Source organism: Schistocerca nitens, chromosome 4 (genome assembly GCF_023898315.1).
Source record: "Schistocerca nitens isolate TAMUIC-IGC-003100 chromosome 4, iqSchNite1.1, whole genome shotgun sequence".
NCBI lineage: Eukaryota > Metazoa > Arthropoda > Insecta > Orthoptera > Acrididae > Schistocerca > Schistocerca nitens.
In genome coordinates, this window is record NC_064617.1 from 354,170,569 (window position 1) to 354,189,031 (window position 18,463).

General features: G+C 42.6%; 1 protein-coding gene across 1 annotated transcript in view; it reads left to right on the top strand.

The window, feature by feature from the left end:
- Positions 1-18,463, top strand: part of LOC126252306 (uncharacterized) — a 46,158-nt gene that overhangs the window by 17,059 nt on the left and 10,636 nt on the right. Inside the window, exon 2 of the mRNA XM_049953188.1 lies at positions 1,964-2,190. Coding sequence (XP_049809145.1) covers positions 1,964-2,190 — 227 coding nt within the window. The remainder of the gene's footprint in view (positions 1-1,963; positions 2,191-18,463) is intronic.

Here is an 18,463-nt window from a genome sequence, read left to right on the forward strand (position 1 = left end):
TTTTACGTTGATGGTTTTTGGGATGGAATATAATTAGAAATGCAATATTGCTGGCAAAAGTTAATTATATTCAAAATGAGATGATTTTACAAACGTTAAAGTGGGACTCACTTTTTACAATAATCTTAAAACTAGCAATGCGCAAACATACCTTCAGTAGTCTTGAGTTGCTCAAAAAATTAATTCAATATTAGTTCCTCTTATTATAATAGTTAGCTGATGTCTCTGTACATCCGTTTATAATCTCTTGTAAATCATAGCTTGTGGCTGGCAGGCACACCGCTCCTCTCAACCTCTCGCTTCAGGCCTGCTACCGACTCGCTTCACTTCTCGCTTACTACTGACTTCTTACGAACGCTAAAGTGCCGTTTTTCCTGCCAACAATGCTTTCTGGTGCAGACAATCCCTGCTACCATTACAAAATGTATCAGTGCGCGGTCTTGCCCGCTCTTTTCTTAAAATGTATCCGTACGAGGTTTCTCCCGCCCTTTTTAGAATTATATCAACAATACTTTGGTGCAGATATTCCCTGCAACCATAATTATTTCCAACGTGACAAATATTAATTATTCCTACTTAATCCTATTAATAAAATATAAACATCTTTCATAAATTGTGGTTTGACAATAGAAATATACGTCTTACAATAGCTGGTGGTCTTGCCTCTACTGCTTCAGAGGTGGGATATTTCCTGCCTCTAGCATAGCCTCGGGGTTGCTGTCTTACTGACTTCCCTCATTTTATTTTTACCATTGACGACGTGACTGCACTTTTAGTTTTTTAGACTTTTCCCTTTTATCGTTCTGACTACTGAGATGTCAAACTGTCTGAATGGACCACATTTGAAACAAGGAACTGATGACCTTGCTGTTTGGTCCCTTCAACCCGTTCTAGTAGATAGTGTCAGAAGTTCCATGCGGCTTTTCGCGGATGATGCTGTAGTATAGAGAGAAGTTGCAGCATTGTAGCGAAATGCGGGAAGATCTGCAGCGGATAGGCACTTGGTGCAGGGAGTGGCAACTGACCCTTAACATACACAAATGTAATGTATTGTATGATTATATGATATCGGAACGAACACTGGTAGCAGTTACTTCCGTAAAACATCTGGGAGTATGCGTGCGGAACGATTTGAAGTGGAATGATCATATAAAATTGTTGGTAAGGCGGGTACCAGGTTGAGATTAATTGGGAGAGTCCTTAGAAAATGTAGTCCATCAACAAAGGAGGTGGCTTACAAAACACTCGTTCGACCTATACTTGAGTATTGCTCATCAGTGTGGGATCCGTACCAGATCGGGTTGACGGAGGAGATAGAGAAGATCCAAAGAAGAGCGGCGCGTTTCGTCACAGGGTTATTTGGTAACCGTGATAGCGTTACGGTGATGTTTAGCAAACTCAAGTGGCACTCTCTGTGCAAGAGAGGCGCTCTGCATCGCGGTGTAGCTTGCTGTCCAGGTTTCGAGAGGGTGCGTTTCTGGATGAGGTATCGAATATATTGCTTCCCCCTGCTTATATCTCCCGAGGAGATCACGAATGTAAAATTAGAGAGATTCGAGCGCGCATGGAGGCTTTCCGGCAGTCGTTCTTCCCGCGAACCAAACGCGACTTGAACAGGAAAGGGAGGTAACGACAGTGGCAGATAAAGTGCCCTCCGCCATACACCGTTGGGTGGCTTGCGGAGTATAAATGTAGATGTAGATGAACCAACCAATCGAATGGACCATCCATTTTTTTTAAAAATTATCATTTATCTGTAGATGTAAAACGAATCAACCGATTGCTATCTCATTCGGACAGTTTCTTCGTGGTGCAGTTTCTTGTCTTACTGTAGTTCCTTATCACTTCTACTATTCTTTGTTGTTAATGGTAGCAGTTCAGAGACAGACAACCAAATGTCAATTGCATTAGCAGAGAGCTAGCAGTCCCGGACTGAAGGCAGCGCCGCCTTGCCCTGTTGCAGGAGGGCGCGCTCATCGCGTCGGCCCCCGATGCCAGCAGCAGTGAGAGGCTGTCGCCGCCTCCCGCGTGGCAACGCCGGCATCACGCGCTGGAGCTGGAACTGGAGCTACCTGAGGTGGCGGCGGCGCCGCTGCTACTGTGGGACGAGCCGGCGCCGTCACTCCAGCCGAGCCCCACCGAGACCGAGCAGAGGCCGAAGCCCCAGAGGAAAACGATGCCCCGTCTAAGGCGCGTCTTAAAACGGAGATAGCCTCTCTCCACGGCTCCCGTACTCAACACTGTTCCTATTTAAATTTTAATGTACTGATCACCATGTAGGACGCGGAACGCGCTGTTCCTGTGGAACAAGTGTCTTCCGTACGACTTAGTACTTTTAACTCAAATTGACCGTCATGCGGAGCAAGTCACTTGAAAGACGAAATCGTGGACAAAGCTTATATTATGTGATAGTTTTTAGAGGATATTAACGAATGTATAGTTGCATGGCGACTGTGAAACAACGAAAAGTTTGGTGTCTTAAGGTACGACGATGTAAGAGTGTACATAGCTTTCATCCATTTTAATAAAACTAGTTTTTAACATCTTTGTCGCTGCAGGAACTGCTGTGGCACATTGTACATTTTACTCATCCGTTTGACTGTAAGATGTTAAAATGAGGCGTTTGTGACATTCACAATGCATGAATATACAATAAAATTGTTTTGCATTGTAAAATACAGTAGTTTGAATATGCTCCAAATGGTATTCGTATGAGACATTAGACATTCACTGATTTAGACGCTGACTTTACTTAGCTCTAAGGCTGCGTTCACACTGCCGGCCGGGCCGGGATGACACGTACTGGCTCGGCTCGTGCCTTCACATTGCGCGCCGAGCCGGGACGGCGAAAAGGGGAAAATCCATTTAACCGATTTTCATGTTTTAAAAATTCTTAGCGGAATATGACTTCGCCACATCGTTTTATGAACTTATTTTTTCTTTAAAAGTGTTACTTACGTCGTGAAAAAAGAAGTCTACTTTTCGTTTCGCGTGATTTCTTAGTTTCGTAACGCTTCCCAACCGATTTTGAAGAAAGTATGCGGCTAAAAATCTGATTTTTGTACACGTGGTAGTGTAACATCTTAGCTTCGTATTGAATCATTTATCTTTCCATATTTCTTAAGTCATTGTGAAATGATGCTATTTGTCAACGTTGTGCACTTGATTTACAAATCTTGTAGTGAAAAAGTTATGTAGCGGGTAGCTTACTGTTAGATCCGTTTTAGACCATACATTGTTGGGAATGAAATGTAGCTAAAAGTACCAAAAAGTTTTTGAAGTGATAATGATACTGATGTCTCTGGTCACAAGTAATGCGAGCTATTCAGTGGCGTCAGTGCCGCGTCCGCAAGCCAAGAGTTCGCGCCGTTACAGCTTGGTTTAGTGTAGTCATATAATGCAGGACAGAAAAAACTAATTACTAGTGATCAGCGTTGACCTAGTGTCTGTCCCTCGTATTATTTTAATGGTCTCATTGTCTAGAAAAATCCAAATGTATAAATTTTTCCCTCAGCTACTGGACAATCATCTGCTACGCTTTTATAATTGGCCACACGTTGCATCACAAGACAATTACTTGTCATCAGCATCCTACAATTAGTATAATGTACACTTCGTATTTCGAACTAAAAGATAAGAGTATATTAATCTAAGATGAGATCTTGCTCCTGATGCATTGTAATAAAAGCTTGCAACATTCTGCATGATTTCCTTCTAGTTGCATATAATAAACAGCAGATATTAAAAAAATATAAATACATTTACAGATGTTTCTATGACTAAGTTTGACTAAGGCGCAAAAAGTTAATTTTGTTGTATTATCGCTTTTTCAGTTCACGTAAGTGTAGTACCGCAAGCTGTAAATAATTACATTCTTTAGATCGACCCTATCTCCACTTAGAAAGATCTGTGGATAGCTCTTACAAGTAATCTATTTATGAAATAAATGCAATGAAACCAAGGCTGAGTGGGACAGCGTTTCAGTCAACGCTTTGCTGGGTCATTTGACGACGAAATGATTAAGTTATCGTTTTCTGTAAGGTGCTGCCATTTCGATTTTTATACTGTAACTGAAAGAAAATGCGCGGATTCAGCATAGCCTCAAGCACAGCAGGACAGGTAAATGTAATATTGATTTGTTGGATTCTCGTCTAGTTCAAAGCAGTGTAAAGGATGAGATGTGTGTGTCACTGCTTCTATTTTTTCCCCTTGGTGGTCTTGTCCCCAGCGGCAAAGGGATCTTAATTCATTAGCAGCTGAAGGTCGAAGATAACACAGGTGCAGCCAGAAGTTTTCACCACTATTCAATTAGAATCGTCTTACGTAACAATCATTTCATTGTTAACTTAGTTTTTTCACATTATGGTGACTCGTCGAATTTTGAGCACATTGTAATAGGGTGGACATCGACTCTCCCTAAGAATATCGACTGTCGTTTAGTAAAGGTTTTTAATTACAATAATGAACGTTCCTGAAAAACATTAAAGTAAGAACATCGCAAAAAGATGTCACAGACAACAGCTTATAGTAACGTGCCACAGCATGACTTTACAATGCATTGTCATCTGGTAGGCACACATTTCCGTCCGTCAGTGACTCTCATGTCTCCGTTTACGAGTAAATGCGAACTATTCAGTGGCGGCAATGCCGCGATCGCTGGCTAGCTATTGTTGTAAATGCATGTAAATACGGTAGATTAAATAAATGAAATAAAAGTAATTTCGCATGTATCATAATAAACGTAATTTTTCCTCACTGATTGTGAAATGTGAGGTAACATCTTAAAATAAGACGTGTGCAGTCACACTTGATGAAAGCAGAAGGGAGACGTGTACTGCAGAAGCTGTAGTGCTGCTCCACAGGCTCGCGCCGGCAGTATTAAACACTCGGGATGTCGCCGGCTCGGCTCCGGGAGGCTCACGCCGTGTCGGCGCGGCCCGGCCGCCAGTGTGAACACCGCAGTTCAAAACCATGTGTTTGATATCAAAGCGGGCGGCGGCCAGGCTCGGCCGGCAGTGTGAACGCAACCTGGAATTCTTCTTGCAGTCGAAACGTTTGATGTTATTAGTACATAAACTTAAAATAGTTCATCCCGCCGTCACACACTTGTCTGCATGCTTCCTATTTTAACGCATTCACAGGGCGGGTGTAAAGTCCTCGTACCACCTAATATGGAATGCTTATTTGTTTTAGCACAAGTACTTACATATTCTTTGTTCCCCACTCTGTAAATACGTTTCCATACGCGTCAATGTTGTTGACATTTTTGAGTATTTCCGGTGCTACAGTGCAACGTGAATGCTCGTCAGTATTCCGCAGTACTTCGTTTATAGCATAACGACTGGCAGATACATGCCCGCTAATGACTCACTATAATGGGTTGTCAAGTTGATTTCAGGATTCCTTGTCATTTAAAGGGAGCTGGTGTTGCTGATTACTCACGACCTTTCCACTGTCCTGGAAAGTGTTCATTTAGGAACTCCTACACTGTAAGAGCGTAGTGAGCAGGCACTCTGTCTTGCTGCAACCATTTGCGTTCTATGAGGCCCTTTCCCTTAAGCTGAGGTATGAACCACGCTTGTACCAGTCGACACTTCCCAATAATAAACTGCGGGGCGGGAAAGCTCTTCCCTGTGCTTGGACCTCTTCCTTTCAAATCGGGAGGACGTAATTTTAACTAGACTCCGGATAGGGCACTGTCTTTTTAATCATCGACATCTTTTAAGTGGCGATCCTCCCCCGATTTATCCCCACTGCTCACACTGTGGATGGCGAGAGGCCTTTTACTTGAGTGCCCCTATTTTACTCCGTTACGCGCCCGTCTACAGGTGTCGCCTGATATCTTCGATTTTAGCAGATGACACGCGATCAGCCGACCGCGTTCTCGAGTTTGTCAGTGAGATGTCAGTCATTTGAAGCTCTTTTTTGGGGACAAACAACCCCCTTCTATTGTGGCTTTTTTAAGCTTTCCTTCTGTTTTGTTTCCCTATTTTTTTAGCTCCCATTGCTGCTGGTTTCCAGTTCAGTTTTTACCTTTTCCTTAGTCACAGGCCGGGCGCTAATAACCGTAGCAGTTTTGCGCCATAAAACCACAAAAAAACGGTTGTACCATGTGTGAATAATTTGCATCATTCACACTCTTTAAAAAAATACGGTCCAAGCAGATGCTGAGATGTCATTGCTGTCCATGTAGTTACGTGAGGTGGGTTCTTTTGTAACTCGAATGTGTAATGAGGATTCTCTTCGGCCCAAACGACAATATTTGTAGCAAGTGAGCTGCTACAAGTGGCATGTTCGTCTGAAAACAGGGGCACGGTTCATTGCGTGTGGAAACTAACAAAGCACGGCATGCCAATACGCACTCATCCGGTCGGAAATGCCTGACCTTCAGGTCTTTCTTCACGTGATCTTGCATTGTTGTCCTTGGTGTAGTGTGTTCAGAAGCATGTTTACGTGTCGACTTCATAGGAGATTGTGCAATTCAAGCACAGGTTCCTACAAATGTTCCTTTTCGTGTCTTCTTCCTTCCACTCTGTCTATAATACTGCCAAAAGCAAAACCACAACCATGTCTTTCATAATCCTGAAGAGTTGCCAATCGCGGTGGGACGTTATTAAATTTTTGCTGGAATGCCCTATAATGTCTGCCCAGCCGTCTGTAGTGTACCCACACTCTTTCACTAGCTCTTCTTAATAGCAAAAACAGATAGTTCAAGTCTGCCATAGCAACTCTGTTGCGACTGCGAAAACATTTAAACATCAATTCCACTAATTGAATCAAACAACTGATAACACAACTAGCAAGCTGCATAATATTTGATTCTGAACAGGGGCTACAGAGGTAAGGAAACTTCTCGCACACGTTGTGCATCTCAAATGGGCACGAATCATCCGCTTATCTCGTAAAATACCTTTCTTGAAGTCATCGTTTAACTGTCGTCAGTACTTACATTTATACCAACAACACTGTCCAGGATATTGACTCATAAAGATCTTTTTTTAGAAATAGTGTACTGGGAAGTCAGTCTAATCACTGTCGTTAGTACCATGAAACGGGAATAACTTAGTTTGTTGGCTTTACGTTACCAGTGGAACTATATGCAAGGGCGCAAGTCGGTCATGGGTTCTGCGTAATAAGTGCTTTGAGAATTTCTAAGCGAGAAGGGGTGGGGTGGGAAATGAGTGTTCCTCTCTAGTAACTTCAAAACTTCTCATGCATTTCTTGTAGAATATGCGTTATGGCTCTGGAGGCTGCAACTCTGCTTCTATAGTGTGTCCACATTCTCTGAGAAAGGACAAAAATAGGCTAAACATCTAGCAAGTGATTAGTAGGCTGTTATAAAGAGGCGTGCGCTAATCAAACCGAATAGCATGTGCTATCTAGTAGGACCACAACTGCAGTACGGGAGCCTGAGAATACGAGTGTCACTGAAGATAATGCTAAGTCTTATTTGTTCTCAGTATATTAATTTCGAAATAAAATTCAACTAACATTCAAACATAACAGCCAGTCAAGCAACAACGAAACAAGTAGCTCTTCATAGGTTAATAGTACAGGTATGACAAATAACGCCAATTGCTATTCATTTTCTGGGCACAAGTTTTTCTGTTCTCCTTAGAGATTATTTGGCTATCGCTGTAAGAATGCTATGTATATAATCAACTTCGTATGAAGTATGCAAAATACTTAAAATGCAAAATGGCATCCATTTTAGACGCCCAAAAAGTATTTGGATATTTCTGTAAAATTTCCATAATTTGACTGTCAACTGTTCATTTACTTTACACCATAAAGATTTAGACTTTATTGCATGTTAAGTGTTAAAATATGTCTGAGACATGTATTACAGGATAGGAATATATATCGAAGATACATAATATGGCTGACATTGTGAACAAGGAGATCATTAACACATAGTACGGCATATTTAACAGCCAATATGTTCCAGTGACCTGCATTCGTCACATCTATTCAGCTGATGTTAACATGCCAAGGGTGTTAACATGTTAACGTCAGTTGAATAGAATTGACGAATACAGGTCACAGGAATATACTGGCTGTTAAATGTGCGCCGTACCTTGTGTTACTGATCTCATTGTGCACAATGTTAGCCATTTGAGTGGGATAACATGCGGGAGTACACGCCCGCGTTGCCGCCATGGAAGTACAGTGGTCACTGATGACGGTTCGTGCACCCTGTCACATGTTTCATTTGATCTCAATTTATAGCATACTCTTCCTCCTGATGAACGGTCACCTCATTTGTTAATAAAATTACTTTGCCCTTCAGGGTGTTGAACGCTTTTCCTGTGAGTTCTTTCCACGAGTAATAAATTGATACGTATACATATCAAACACAACCTAGAGTTCGCCCTTGGGCGATCATAATTCTTGGGAAAAACAGTTCGATGGAGAATGAAGTTCATTCAAATGAAACATGTTCAGTGCCTCTACCTTGCCTTACACCACATCTGCAGGTATGATGGCGCCATCTATTGGTAGAGAGACTGATGCATGCGTACCGTTTGATGTTTCACAGCGCTGGTGTGGTTTCACGCCGAAGAGAAGGTGGTCACACAAGTTATCGTCCACTACCGAACATGCAGGAGAATAAGTAGGAACGAGGAGGGATTCGATTTTTGGCGGCGGAGGGAGTTGGAGCCCTGAAATGTATAGACCAGGGGTCTCCAATCTACGGCCCGCGGGCCGAAACCGGCCCACGTTAGCTGGCCGGACATCCCTGGTATCCAGCCCGCCAAATATTTGCAGTGGTACCTATACTGCCAACAATTGAGTTTCGAGGCCTATCGTGGCCAATACACGCGACATTGTCTGAGCTCTATCTTTACAAAGCGGAAGCTCATGGTTAAACTTGTGGCTATCCACAATACACAGACATACCATTCTCCGTGCGATAGGGGAAAAAACAAGGTCAACATACTAGTTTGGCGAAAACATTTTAAGTAGAAAAGTTCTTTGCATTTGATTCTACTCAAGAGTCTGGTGCAAGTCTTTCAAATGGACGCCACTTCGGCGACTAGCCTTAGTAATCAATCATTATGGAAGATGCTTCTTAAGCAGGGTTTCCCTTAACGTATTTCGATTTTCAGATTTTCCTTCTTTCTTCGAATTCAAACTTTGAATTGTCCCACACCTACTAGTACAACTCTTGAGACACTCTCAGAGAAATCTCGCAACAGAACTATCAAATATGCTCTGGCTCTGCTACTCGCTACAAGACTACATAACTGAACTTATTGTTGCGCTGCTTGAAATAACAATGCGTTGACATACTCTACCTATGTTACGTCTCTTAGTAATAGTGTTGCTAACTATGATTGAGATTTCGTTAGCTTTGCAGGACGCTTTCCTGAAGATTGTGCAGTGGCATACTTTTTTGTCGGTGAAATTCGACAGAATAAAATGCCAGAAATTCGGTCAGGTACGTCCACCAAGCAAAATTATGTAATTAAATAAAAATCTTAGTTTTTTTTTCAGTGCTAGCCATTCCCACAACCTTAGATTTTTGCTATTTCATCTTTCCTTTAGCCTTACATTACGATGATCATGGAGTGCTAGGGTTCTTTAATCCCACTAGGTAGATCTTGGCCCTCATGACTTCGTGGAGGAATCAATGTGGCCCGCAGACAAACGTTTGCAGACCCCTGGTATAGACGGATGAAGGCTGTGTACGGTGAGTACAGTCTGAATCGTTAAAGTGTTGTGGAATGGCGCAAACGATTCCTTGAGGGGCGCGAGTCACTGGAAGACGATGCTCGTTCTGGACAGGTTTATCGTGTCATCACACCGGAAATGGTTGCGCAAGTGAATGCTTTAATCTTTGACAACCGCAGAATCATCGTGGACGAGATCCATCGGTTACAGGGTATTAGCGTGGGCACCACCCGCTCTATAATTCATCAACACTGGAACTTTCGAAAAATCTGCGCACAGTGGGATCCCCACTAACTGACCGGCGAACAGCGCAATACTCGAATGACGCTGTTCGAGTCAACTACAATGTTATGAGGAATACGGCTTTCTGTCGCGTATTGCCTCAGGGGACGAAACATGGTGTCACAATTTTGAACCGGAAAGTAAGCGTCAGAGCAAGCAGTGGAAACATGAGACTTCCACCTCCAAAGAAAACAAATGCCGTGCATACCAGTTCTGCTAAAGTCATGCCTTTTCTTGACCAAAAAACCCACTGCTTGTCGAGTTCCTGGAACGGGGAACCATCAGTGACCAGTGTTATCAAGTCACTTCACACAGCCATCAAGTCTAAACGCCGAGACATGTTGTCGAAAGGCATGATAATGCCCGCCCAGACACGGCCAATGCGGTGAAGACTACATTGCAGCAGTTTCGGTGGGAAACTGCTGGAACATCCAACGAGTGACACGTGTTTGGACCTCAACAAGCTATTCGCGGACAGATTCGCAACTGACGACGAAGTGTGTGTGACTGGGTCCAGGCCTGGATTTGATTGAAGCCTACTAGTTTCAAGGATGGTATCGATTGGCTAGTGTCGCAATGTGATAAATGTGCTAACACTTCTGGCGACTATTTGAATATGTGTACTGTGTATAACTACATTTTTGTTTTAAAATCGTTACCTTACTTTAAACTAGTGACCGGGTGTAATTTGAATGCCCTTACACATTACATTTGCTTCTGAAGATAATTTAATGAACAGTATTTGTCCTATGTCTCCTCTTTGTTTTAGAAAGCAATTCTGTTTGTATTTCGGGGTGATGCAGTACAGTTTTGAGAGTTCATACTACTCCTGATGGACATAGATTTGTCCATAAATTATGCTACCTGAAACATGTGTAGAAACCTCAGCTTGCGTTATTATAAATGTACTATATTCCGGGAGATCACGCAGTTGAGAACTCCACACTTAGCTAGATAGCTAAAATGTAATACGTACAACAGTAAGCCAAGCTTACCGACTAGTACATCTGAGTCAATACAAAATCAATACGAAGACCACAATACATTTGTACCATATTTTACTTACGGAAGCATGACCCCAAAAGGGTATAAATCTACGTGTGGACTGGCTATCTCATACTCAGTTTATATTACGTCGTGGAAGACAACTTTCAAATGATGTACTCATATTGTCTATGCCGTGGCATATACTTGCCACATAGTATTACGGGGTCCAAGGGTCCCCCCTTGATACTACACATACAATGAGGTGACGAAATCATGGGGGTAGCGATATGCTCGTATACAGGTGGCGGTGGTATCATGTACGCCAGGTATAAAAGGGCAGTGCATTGGCGGAGCTGTTATTTGCACTCAGGTGAGTCATGTGGAAAGGTTTCCGAAGTGATTCTGGCCGCACGACAAGATTAACAGACTTTGAACGCGGAAGGGTAGTTGGAGCTATGCGCCTGGCACATTCAGTTTCGGAAATCGTTAGGGAATTCAGTATCCCGAGATCCACAGTGTCAAGAGTGTGCCGAGAATACCAAATTTCTGGTATTAGCAGTCACAAGGCAGCTGCATTTGCATAGACTTGTCGGTGCTAACGGCAGAAATCTATGTGGGACGTACGACGAATGTATCCGTTAGGACAATGCTGCGAAATTTGGCGGTAATGGGCTATGGCAGTGTCCTTGCTAACGGCATCTCTTGCTGCGCCTTCCCTGTTTAATATTTTTTGTGGGATCTAAAATTTAAAAACCTCTCACACCGGCCTGATTTAGCTTCACTGATCAGGATAGTAAATCGAGCTTAAATTCCATAAGGCAGTGAAGCAATTTCGAAGTCTCGGTGCGACGAAAATTGTCAGTCCATCTCCTGAAAAACATGTTATAATTATTAACTTTTGGTGATCACATGGGGAAGACCGGAGATCTGCCGGTAAGACCGTGTTAGCCTATTTATTTGAAGTAACTGGATATCTTGAGCATACAAAACGGCAGGCTCGTCCAGCGGAAGTCAGACATTCCCACTGATCCCATGCAACATAGCGTAGTAAGCAGACACTGTCAATCAGTTAAATAATACGCGAACACATTTTAGTTTATGTATTAAATTCCTTCTGATACAGAATCTCATCAAGATGGCGACTAGATCAACAATACATATACATCCTTTCACGGCTAATCGGCAAGATCCGAATCCTTTTCATGAGAGAAAACAGATAACAGAAGCTATTCCATGGAGTAAATGCACGCTCCAAGGAATAATAGGGCTTGAAACTACTTTGCATTGATCATCGTATAAAGTTTAGGAATCGGTAAGATAAGAAGAGATTTCGAGATATATATACTAAGTTATATAATTTATAAAATTTCTGAAAATATCGCGGAGAGACCGCTGCGAGACATTACAGCTGGACTCTTAACTACATCGGTTGGACCATAGACGACTAGAAAACCGTGGCCTTGTCTGATGAATCCCGATAAGAGTTGATGGTATGGTTCGAGACTGGCGCAGACCCCACAAAGCCATGGACCTAAAACGGTCTAATACAGCTTCAATCTATAGTACCATAAAATGTGTAGTTGAGTGTTTGAGGTCGGCTAAAAAGATGGGTGGTAATCTGAAACCTGCGTTTCATTAAACGAATAAGTCTACCAAATGTATTGACATCCTGAAGATAAACATACTCGCGCACGAAAATACTCACGGGAAATAGGAATGTGCGGCGGACGTTATGACGATTTTACGCAGCGTGAAACATTCATGGCTCCCGCAAACATCTGACAGGTCTAAAGGCTTCGTAGCTTTTTGTTAGCAGCCGTATCACTCGAAAAGTTCGTTTTTGAAACATTTGTTATCGTCTGACTTTAAAGTTGTGTTACGAGAAGTTTGTGCTCTTTTGTATTGACTGCGTATTCAAAAATTTGCAGTGAGGGGAAAAGTCTTAACGAGACTGCAATTAACTAAATTTGATAACTTCAGATTACTCTTATCCTAGTATTTTCGCAGATTTTGTTTATAAAGGATTCTCTAGCAGGTCATTCAGGAATTGAATCCTAGAGTAATGCTACTACATATCCTTGTTTCACACTATTCCACAATGAACGTAAAATTTTGGCTGTGTGTTTCACGTGTTTCTGTAAAAAATTTAAGCAAAGATCATTTGTTTTCTTACTGGAGTATGTATTTAATACCAGAACTCATTTTCAATTTTTCTGCCATAATTACCCTTAAAGTTTCATTTGTGGAGTCATATTTAACACTGGAAATGAAAAATTTAAAGCACAAAAATCCCGTAAGTGAAAAATGTTTTAAATTGCAACTACATACAAGTTTGCAGTCTTGGTGCCAGAACACTACATTTCCAGACATTCAGCTTCTTTCCTGGCAATATCTCTTATCTTCATGTGTTCTGCATGTTAATCTGGATTCGACAATGTTAGCGGTAGAGGGTGGATGCCTTCACTGTCATCACGCTTTACCCCCAGGACAGAATTTGTGCAACACACGTGGCTGAGAATATTTCCGAAATGTGACTTAACCGAGGCAGAAAGTGGAAACCGGCCACGTGTTCACCTGGCTTGGTGTGCAAAAGCGCTCAAAACCCCATCCAAGGCTGACCGGCCGTCGTCAGACCGCCGGAGTATTTGATCCTGGCACGTCACGTCACCTCACCTCACCTCACCTCATCACATCCCGGAAGCGGCGTGTTGGCGACCGCGACTTCCATTCGGGTCCGCAGATACATCAAATATGACTACAGGAAACATTCAAAAACTAAACCCTAAGAGAACTCTAAAGTGGAATATTTAATTATAGTTGGCGCATATTTTTACATATTTTGGCTGTATACGAAAAATGAATAAAGCTACAGAGCTAAAGAAATTCGAAGCTGAAACATCTAGGTGACTCAATACATTCTACACTTAATGGAAGGAAATATGTCTGAACCAATCGGGCGATCAATCAGAGTCATGCTCGATTTCGGCTTCCTAAATGTCAAGCCCACGACTTAGTCTTTCATCAGTATGCATGTATGTTCAGCAAGACAACATCATCTGATATTTTCGTGCGGATGCACTCTCCCTCAACCTCTTGCGGTAATCAGCCTGCGAGAGCAACGAGTATGGTGGACAGGGGGCGCTACGTAAGTAGTGTGCGACGTATTGGAAAATGCGTTGGATGGGAGGCGTGTTCGGAAAGCCGGAGCGATTAAGGTGACTGCTCCTATGAAGTGCGGTATCCGGGTTCAATTCTCAGTCCGACACAAATTTCACTTGCGATTGAATTCATTTCAATGCCAGATTACAGCAGATTTCAGAATTTCTATTTCATTCCATCATGTTCAGTAGAATTCTCCCATTCACGCGAAACGAGTTGTATAGTTCGAAACGACCTAATTCCTTGTGTTTGGCAGTGCAGCCCTGAGGGACTATACATATGCATTCGTGATGAATAGGTGAAATATGTTCATGGCGGCCTGCTAAAGCATTCTGTTAGATGTCTTGGCTGTTCTTAATAGCACAATAAGGAAGGTTGAAAGAGGCACACATCTTCGGGAATCACGAGGCATATGTTTCAAAGAAGCATCGAGAAGATGCGTTTGAGACATTCTCTCTCAGTTCCCATCACTGTACCAATGATATTCGGCCCCGATTTACAGTCGCGTGTTTGTCAGCTTTTTATAGTATAGTTTATGGCATACACACACACACACACACACACACACAATGTGGATAACGATCCTTATAAAGGGGACGAGCACACTTCCATTACCATGAGTTTCGCCATACAGAGGGATCATGTCGGGCTATTCGGAAAACGTGCACTAAACCATGTTGCTGTAACTCAGACACGTGAATGAAGCTTGAACCAGCTCACTGAGATAGGACAGAAGTCAAATGAAATCAGCCGAACCTGCATAAGCAACCCACCCCTGGCTACCATGCTGCGTACCTACCAAGCAAACATCCTCCGAACATTGGTTCCTATTCAAAATATCTACTCCCTCTCCTCTACAAATCCTGTAAGCTTGTAACTGGGATTTCCGAACACCCTGCAGTATCAAATCACAGTGGCTGTAGACAGACTCAATTGCGCCGTTTATGAAGTGTTTCTGTTGCAGTCATCTTGTACAATTAGGTTTGTGAAAATCTAGGTATACAGTTGTCAAATCACTAAGAAAGTTATTTTACGTATTACGTGGAATAACAGCAAAGTATTCGTTTTGGAGATAAATGTACTGTACACTAACTTAAGCACGGGTGCTTAGAAAGGAAATAGGTTTATGGCGGAGTACCATGTATCAGGTGATTGCGCAGACATTACCAAAGTTTCCAGTTGGAACAGACAGCTTTCAAGTGATATGTAAAGCGAACATCTCCGTTATTGAAATATTTCATATCGGAACATGTGAAGACATGAAACTTACGAATCTTAAAATACACAAACTTTATTGTCTATACATGCACAGATAATTTACCACAAAAGTTTTGAACTCTTAGTGAAGTGAACATAAAATGTCAACAGTGGGACAAGGGAATTAAAAATTTGTTTTTCTTAGAGTGCTTAAAAGCAATATGAAGGCTACGTCGTCCTTACTCGAGGCATCAAATTAGTCTTTTCCACATGTTTTCACTACTCTGCAATGATTAAAGCGCTAAACTCTCCAGAAACTAAAAAGTTAGAGATTTCGCCTTTTGGGCTTTGGCGGGGGCGTGGGCCTCCACTTGGTGTGGCACGTCTCCGGGGATGACGGAGGCGGCGGCAGGGGGCTGGATGGCGGCAGCAGGAGCAGCACCGGCTCCATCTTCAGCACGTCCTGCGACGAGCGGTACACAGGTACTGGCAGCTCCAGGCTGTTCTCAGGGGCGATCACTGAGGGCACGACGTCCTGCAACAGGAGAAGACCGGGATTCGTGGCAATCAGGAGAGCAGGAAGTCAACAGAAGACTAGTAACTGAACGCATTTCAGGTCTAGTTTCTACAACGATACAGCTTACTTTAAGAAAATGACTCCAACCAACAATACAATTTCGAAATCACAAATTTGCCAAGTGCGTGTAAGAACTGCGCTCTGCAGATTTCTTACAAACTTATGTACGACAGTCCTCCTTTGAACCCCGAGAACCCCGAATCACCTTCAATACTGGCAAGAGTTGGATAACAAATGACAAAGGAAATATGTTTCGTGTGATATAAATTAGCAATTCCTTTTTTCTTGTAACGTTAAACACTGATTGCCAAATTTCATGATTCTAGATTTTCATTAGAAAAAGTATCAAAGTATGTGACAAATGACCATATCTCTTCACTGCACTGACAGCTTACATTTTTCGCCGCCAAGCGACAGTAGACCTTAAGACAAATTTCAACTCTGTGTACCCACTTCTGAGAAAATGCGTTTTTAACAGAGAGTGATCCTGTAACTTTCGTCTTTACTGAGGTTCGAAACGCGAAAAACGTGAATCACATTAATAAGGAACTATTCATCGAGGAAAATCAAGGGCCTAATGCATCTCAGTCTGGTCCACTGAGAAGCGTCCAGCAAATCAAACCACAGTGCATGTCCAACTGCGTTCTTCCGCCTTGATGTACGAGATATTAGTTTTTCTTTACTTCAAAATAGTAGTCTGGCGATACTTAAAATGTTTCTGCTTATCGCTTTCTATTGACTGATCAAGTCATTTTAGTGACAATTCAAGATTGCAAAACAAATATTATATCCACTGATAAATTGTGCGTTGTGTGAGCACTCTTTCACAATGACAACATATACAGTATTGTACTTGCTCTCACACAGGTCACCTGTTATCCAGCACCTATTAGATTGGTGCATATGTTCGTAGCATTTGTGTCTCATATTTGTGTGGGTTTATTTATAGAGTTTCATTTTTACTTGGAGTTCACTGTTGCTATTTCAATTTACATGTTGTCATTTGGTCATCCGGAGAGTGTGTAGAGCTGTGTACGCTCGAAAATGGAGTGCCAAGTGGCGAAATCTGAATATTTAAGACAATTTGTTTGAATTCAGTAGAGGAGTGACGAAGCACACAGCAAGAAACATTTGCGGCGTATATGGGGTAATGGGATACATTCGTGATCTACAGGTAGAGTCTTTGGTTAATAATCAAAACGCCCTCTGTCATGGGTTCGAAACCCGCTACCCCTTGAATTTTGATTGATAATCAGCATTTGCGGCCGAAGACTTTCGGCATAAGAAGTCTATCTCATTCTGCCAAGGGTCTTGTCAAAGATTGCGGAGAAGCGGACAGATTCAGTGCACTCTTACCTCTGGGATGGGCAACCACACAACTTGTATCCATAGGACATGTGGCCTGTAACTGAAACAAGTGTCATGATGAGCTCTCCATTGGAGAAAGATTGTGGAGTAGTCCCCCATTCAGATCTCCAAAATGGGACCGCCAATGGGGAGGTGACCACAAGAGAAAGATTGGTGGTTGAAAGGGGTTATGGGACCAAAAGGCGAGGTCATCAGTCCCGCGATTCCCAAAGGAGTCATAGAAGAAAGAGGGTCTGCTAATAGTGGACGGATCCAGTCAGTGAAGTCAAATTATAAAATAATGATTAAAACACAATAAAGGCATAAAAGGTGAGATCAAATCTAAAAATTGGAAACAAGGGGCATTAATAGGGTCAAAATAAGTCCCAACCACAACCAACCTGCCCCTGCTCCTAGACTAAACTAGAACTTCATATCTGGAAATAACCACTTTCACGGAGGAAAATGAGGACCAATTCAACCATCTGCAGATCGTCTGCTAATATTTAAGGAATAGGGAAGACTGCACTTAATACAAAGGGCCAAAGGACGGGGACATTCCACCAATGTGCGAGATATCGCCAGTCTGGCTCCACAACCACACTGAGGTTGGTTTAAAAGGGGGGGGGGGAGACCAAACTGCGAGGTCATCGTTCCCTTGTTCCCAGTAAAATAATAACACAAAGGAAGGAAGAAAACAAAAAGACATACACCATAACAGGAGAATGGAAGAAGACTGAAGGACAACGAACACTACTATGTACATAACAGGAAAAAGAAAACCACAGAAGTAACGAAGAGGTAGAAGGGATAAGAACAAGAGAGCAGATGACCGTGGCTAACCAACCACGAGAATAAAAAGGAAAAGCCATCCACCATGCGACTCATTAAAACATCCAGCCTAAAAACACTGGGGTGAAGGAGAGAGGTACAAAAGCACGTGTGCTAAAACATAGAGCAAATGATAAAACTCACCCTCACGAATAAAACGTAAAACTGAAGCTGCTGTTTATGCATTGTCGCCAACACCGAAGGTAGGGTGCTGGGAAAGTTAAAAAGGCCGCCACAGAGCGACTAAAAGTGGGCAGTCCAGCAAGAGATGGGCAACCGTCATTCGTGAGCCACAGCAACACCGAGGCGGGTCCTCGCGGTGGACGAGGTAACCATGCGTCAGCCACGTATGGCCAATGTGGAGCCAACAAAACCGCGGAGTCCCTGCGAGAGGTGTGTACTGAGGTT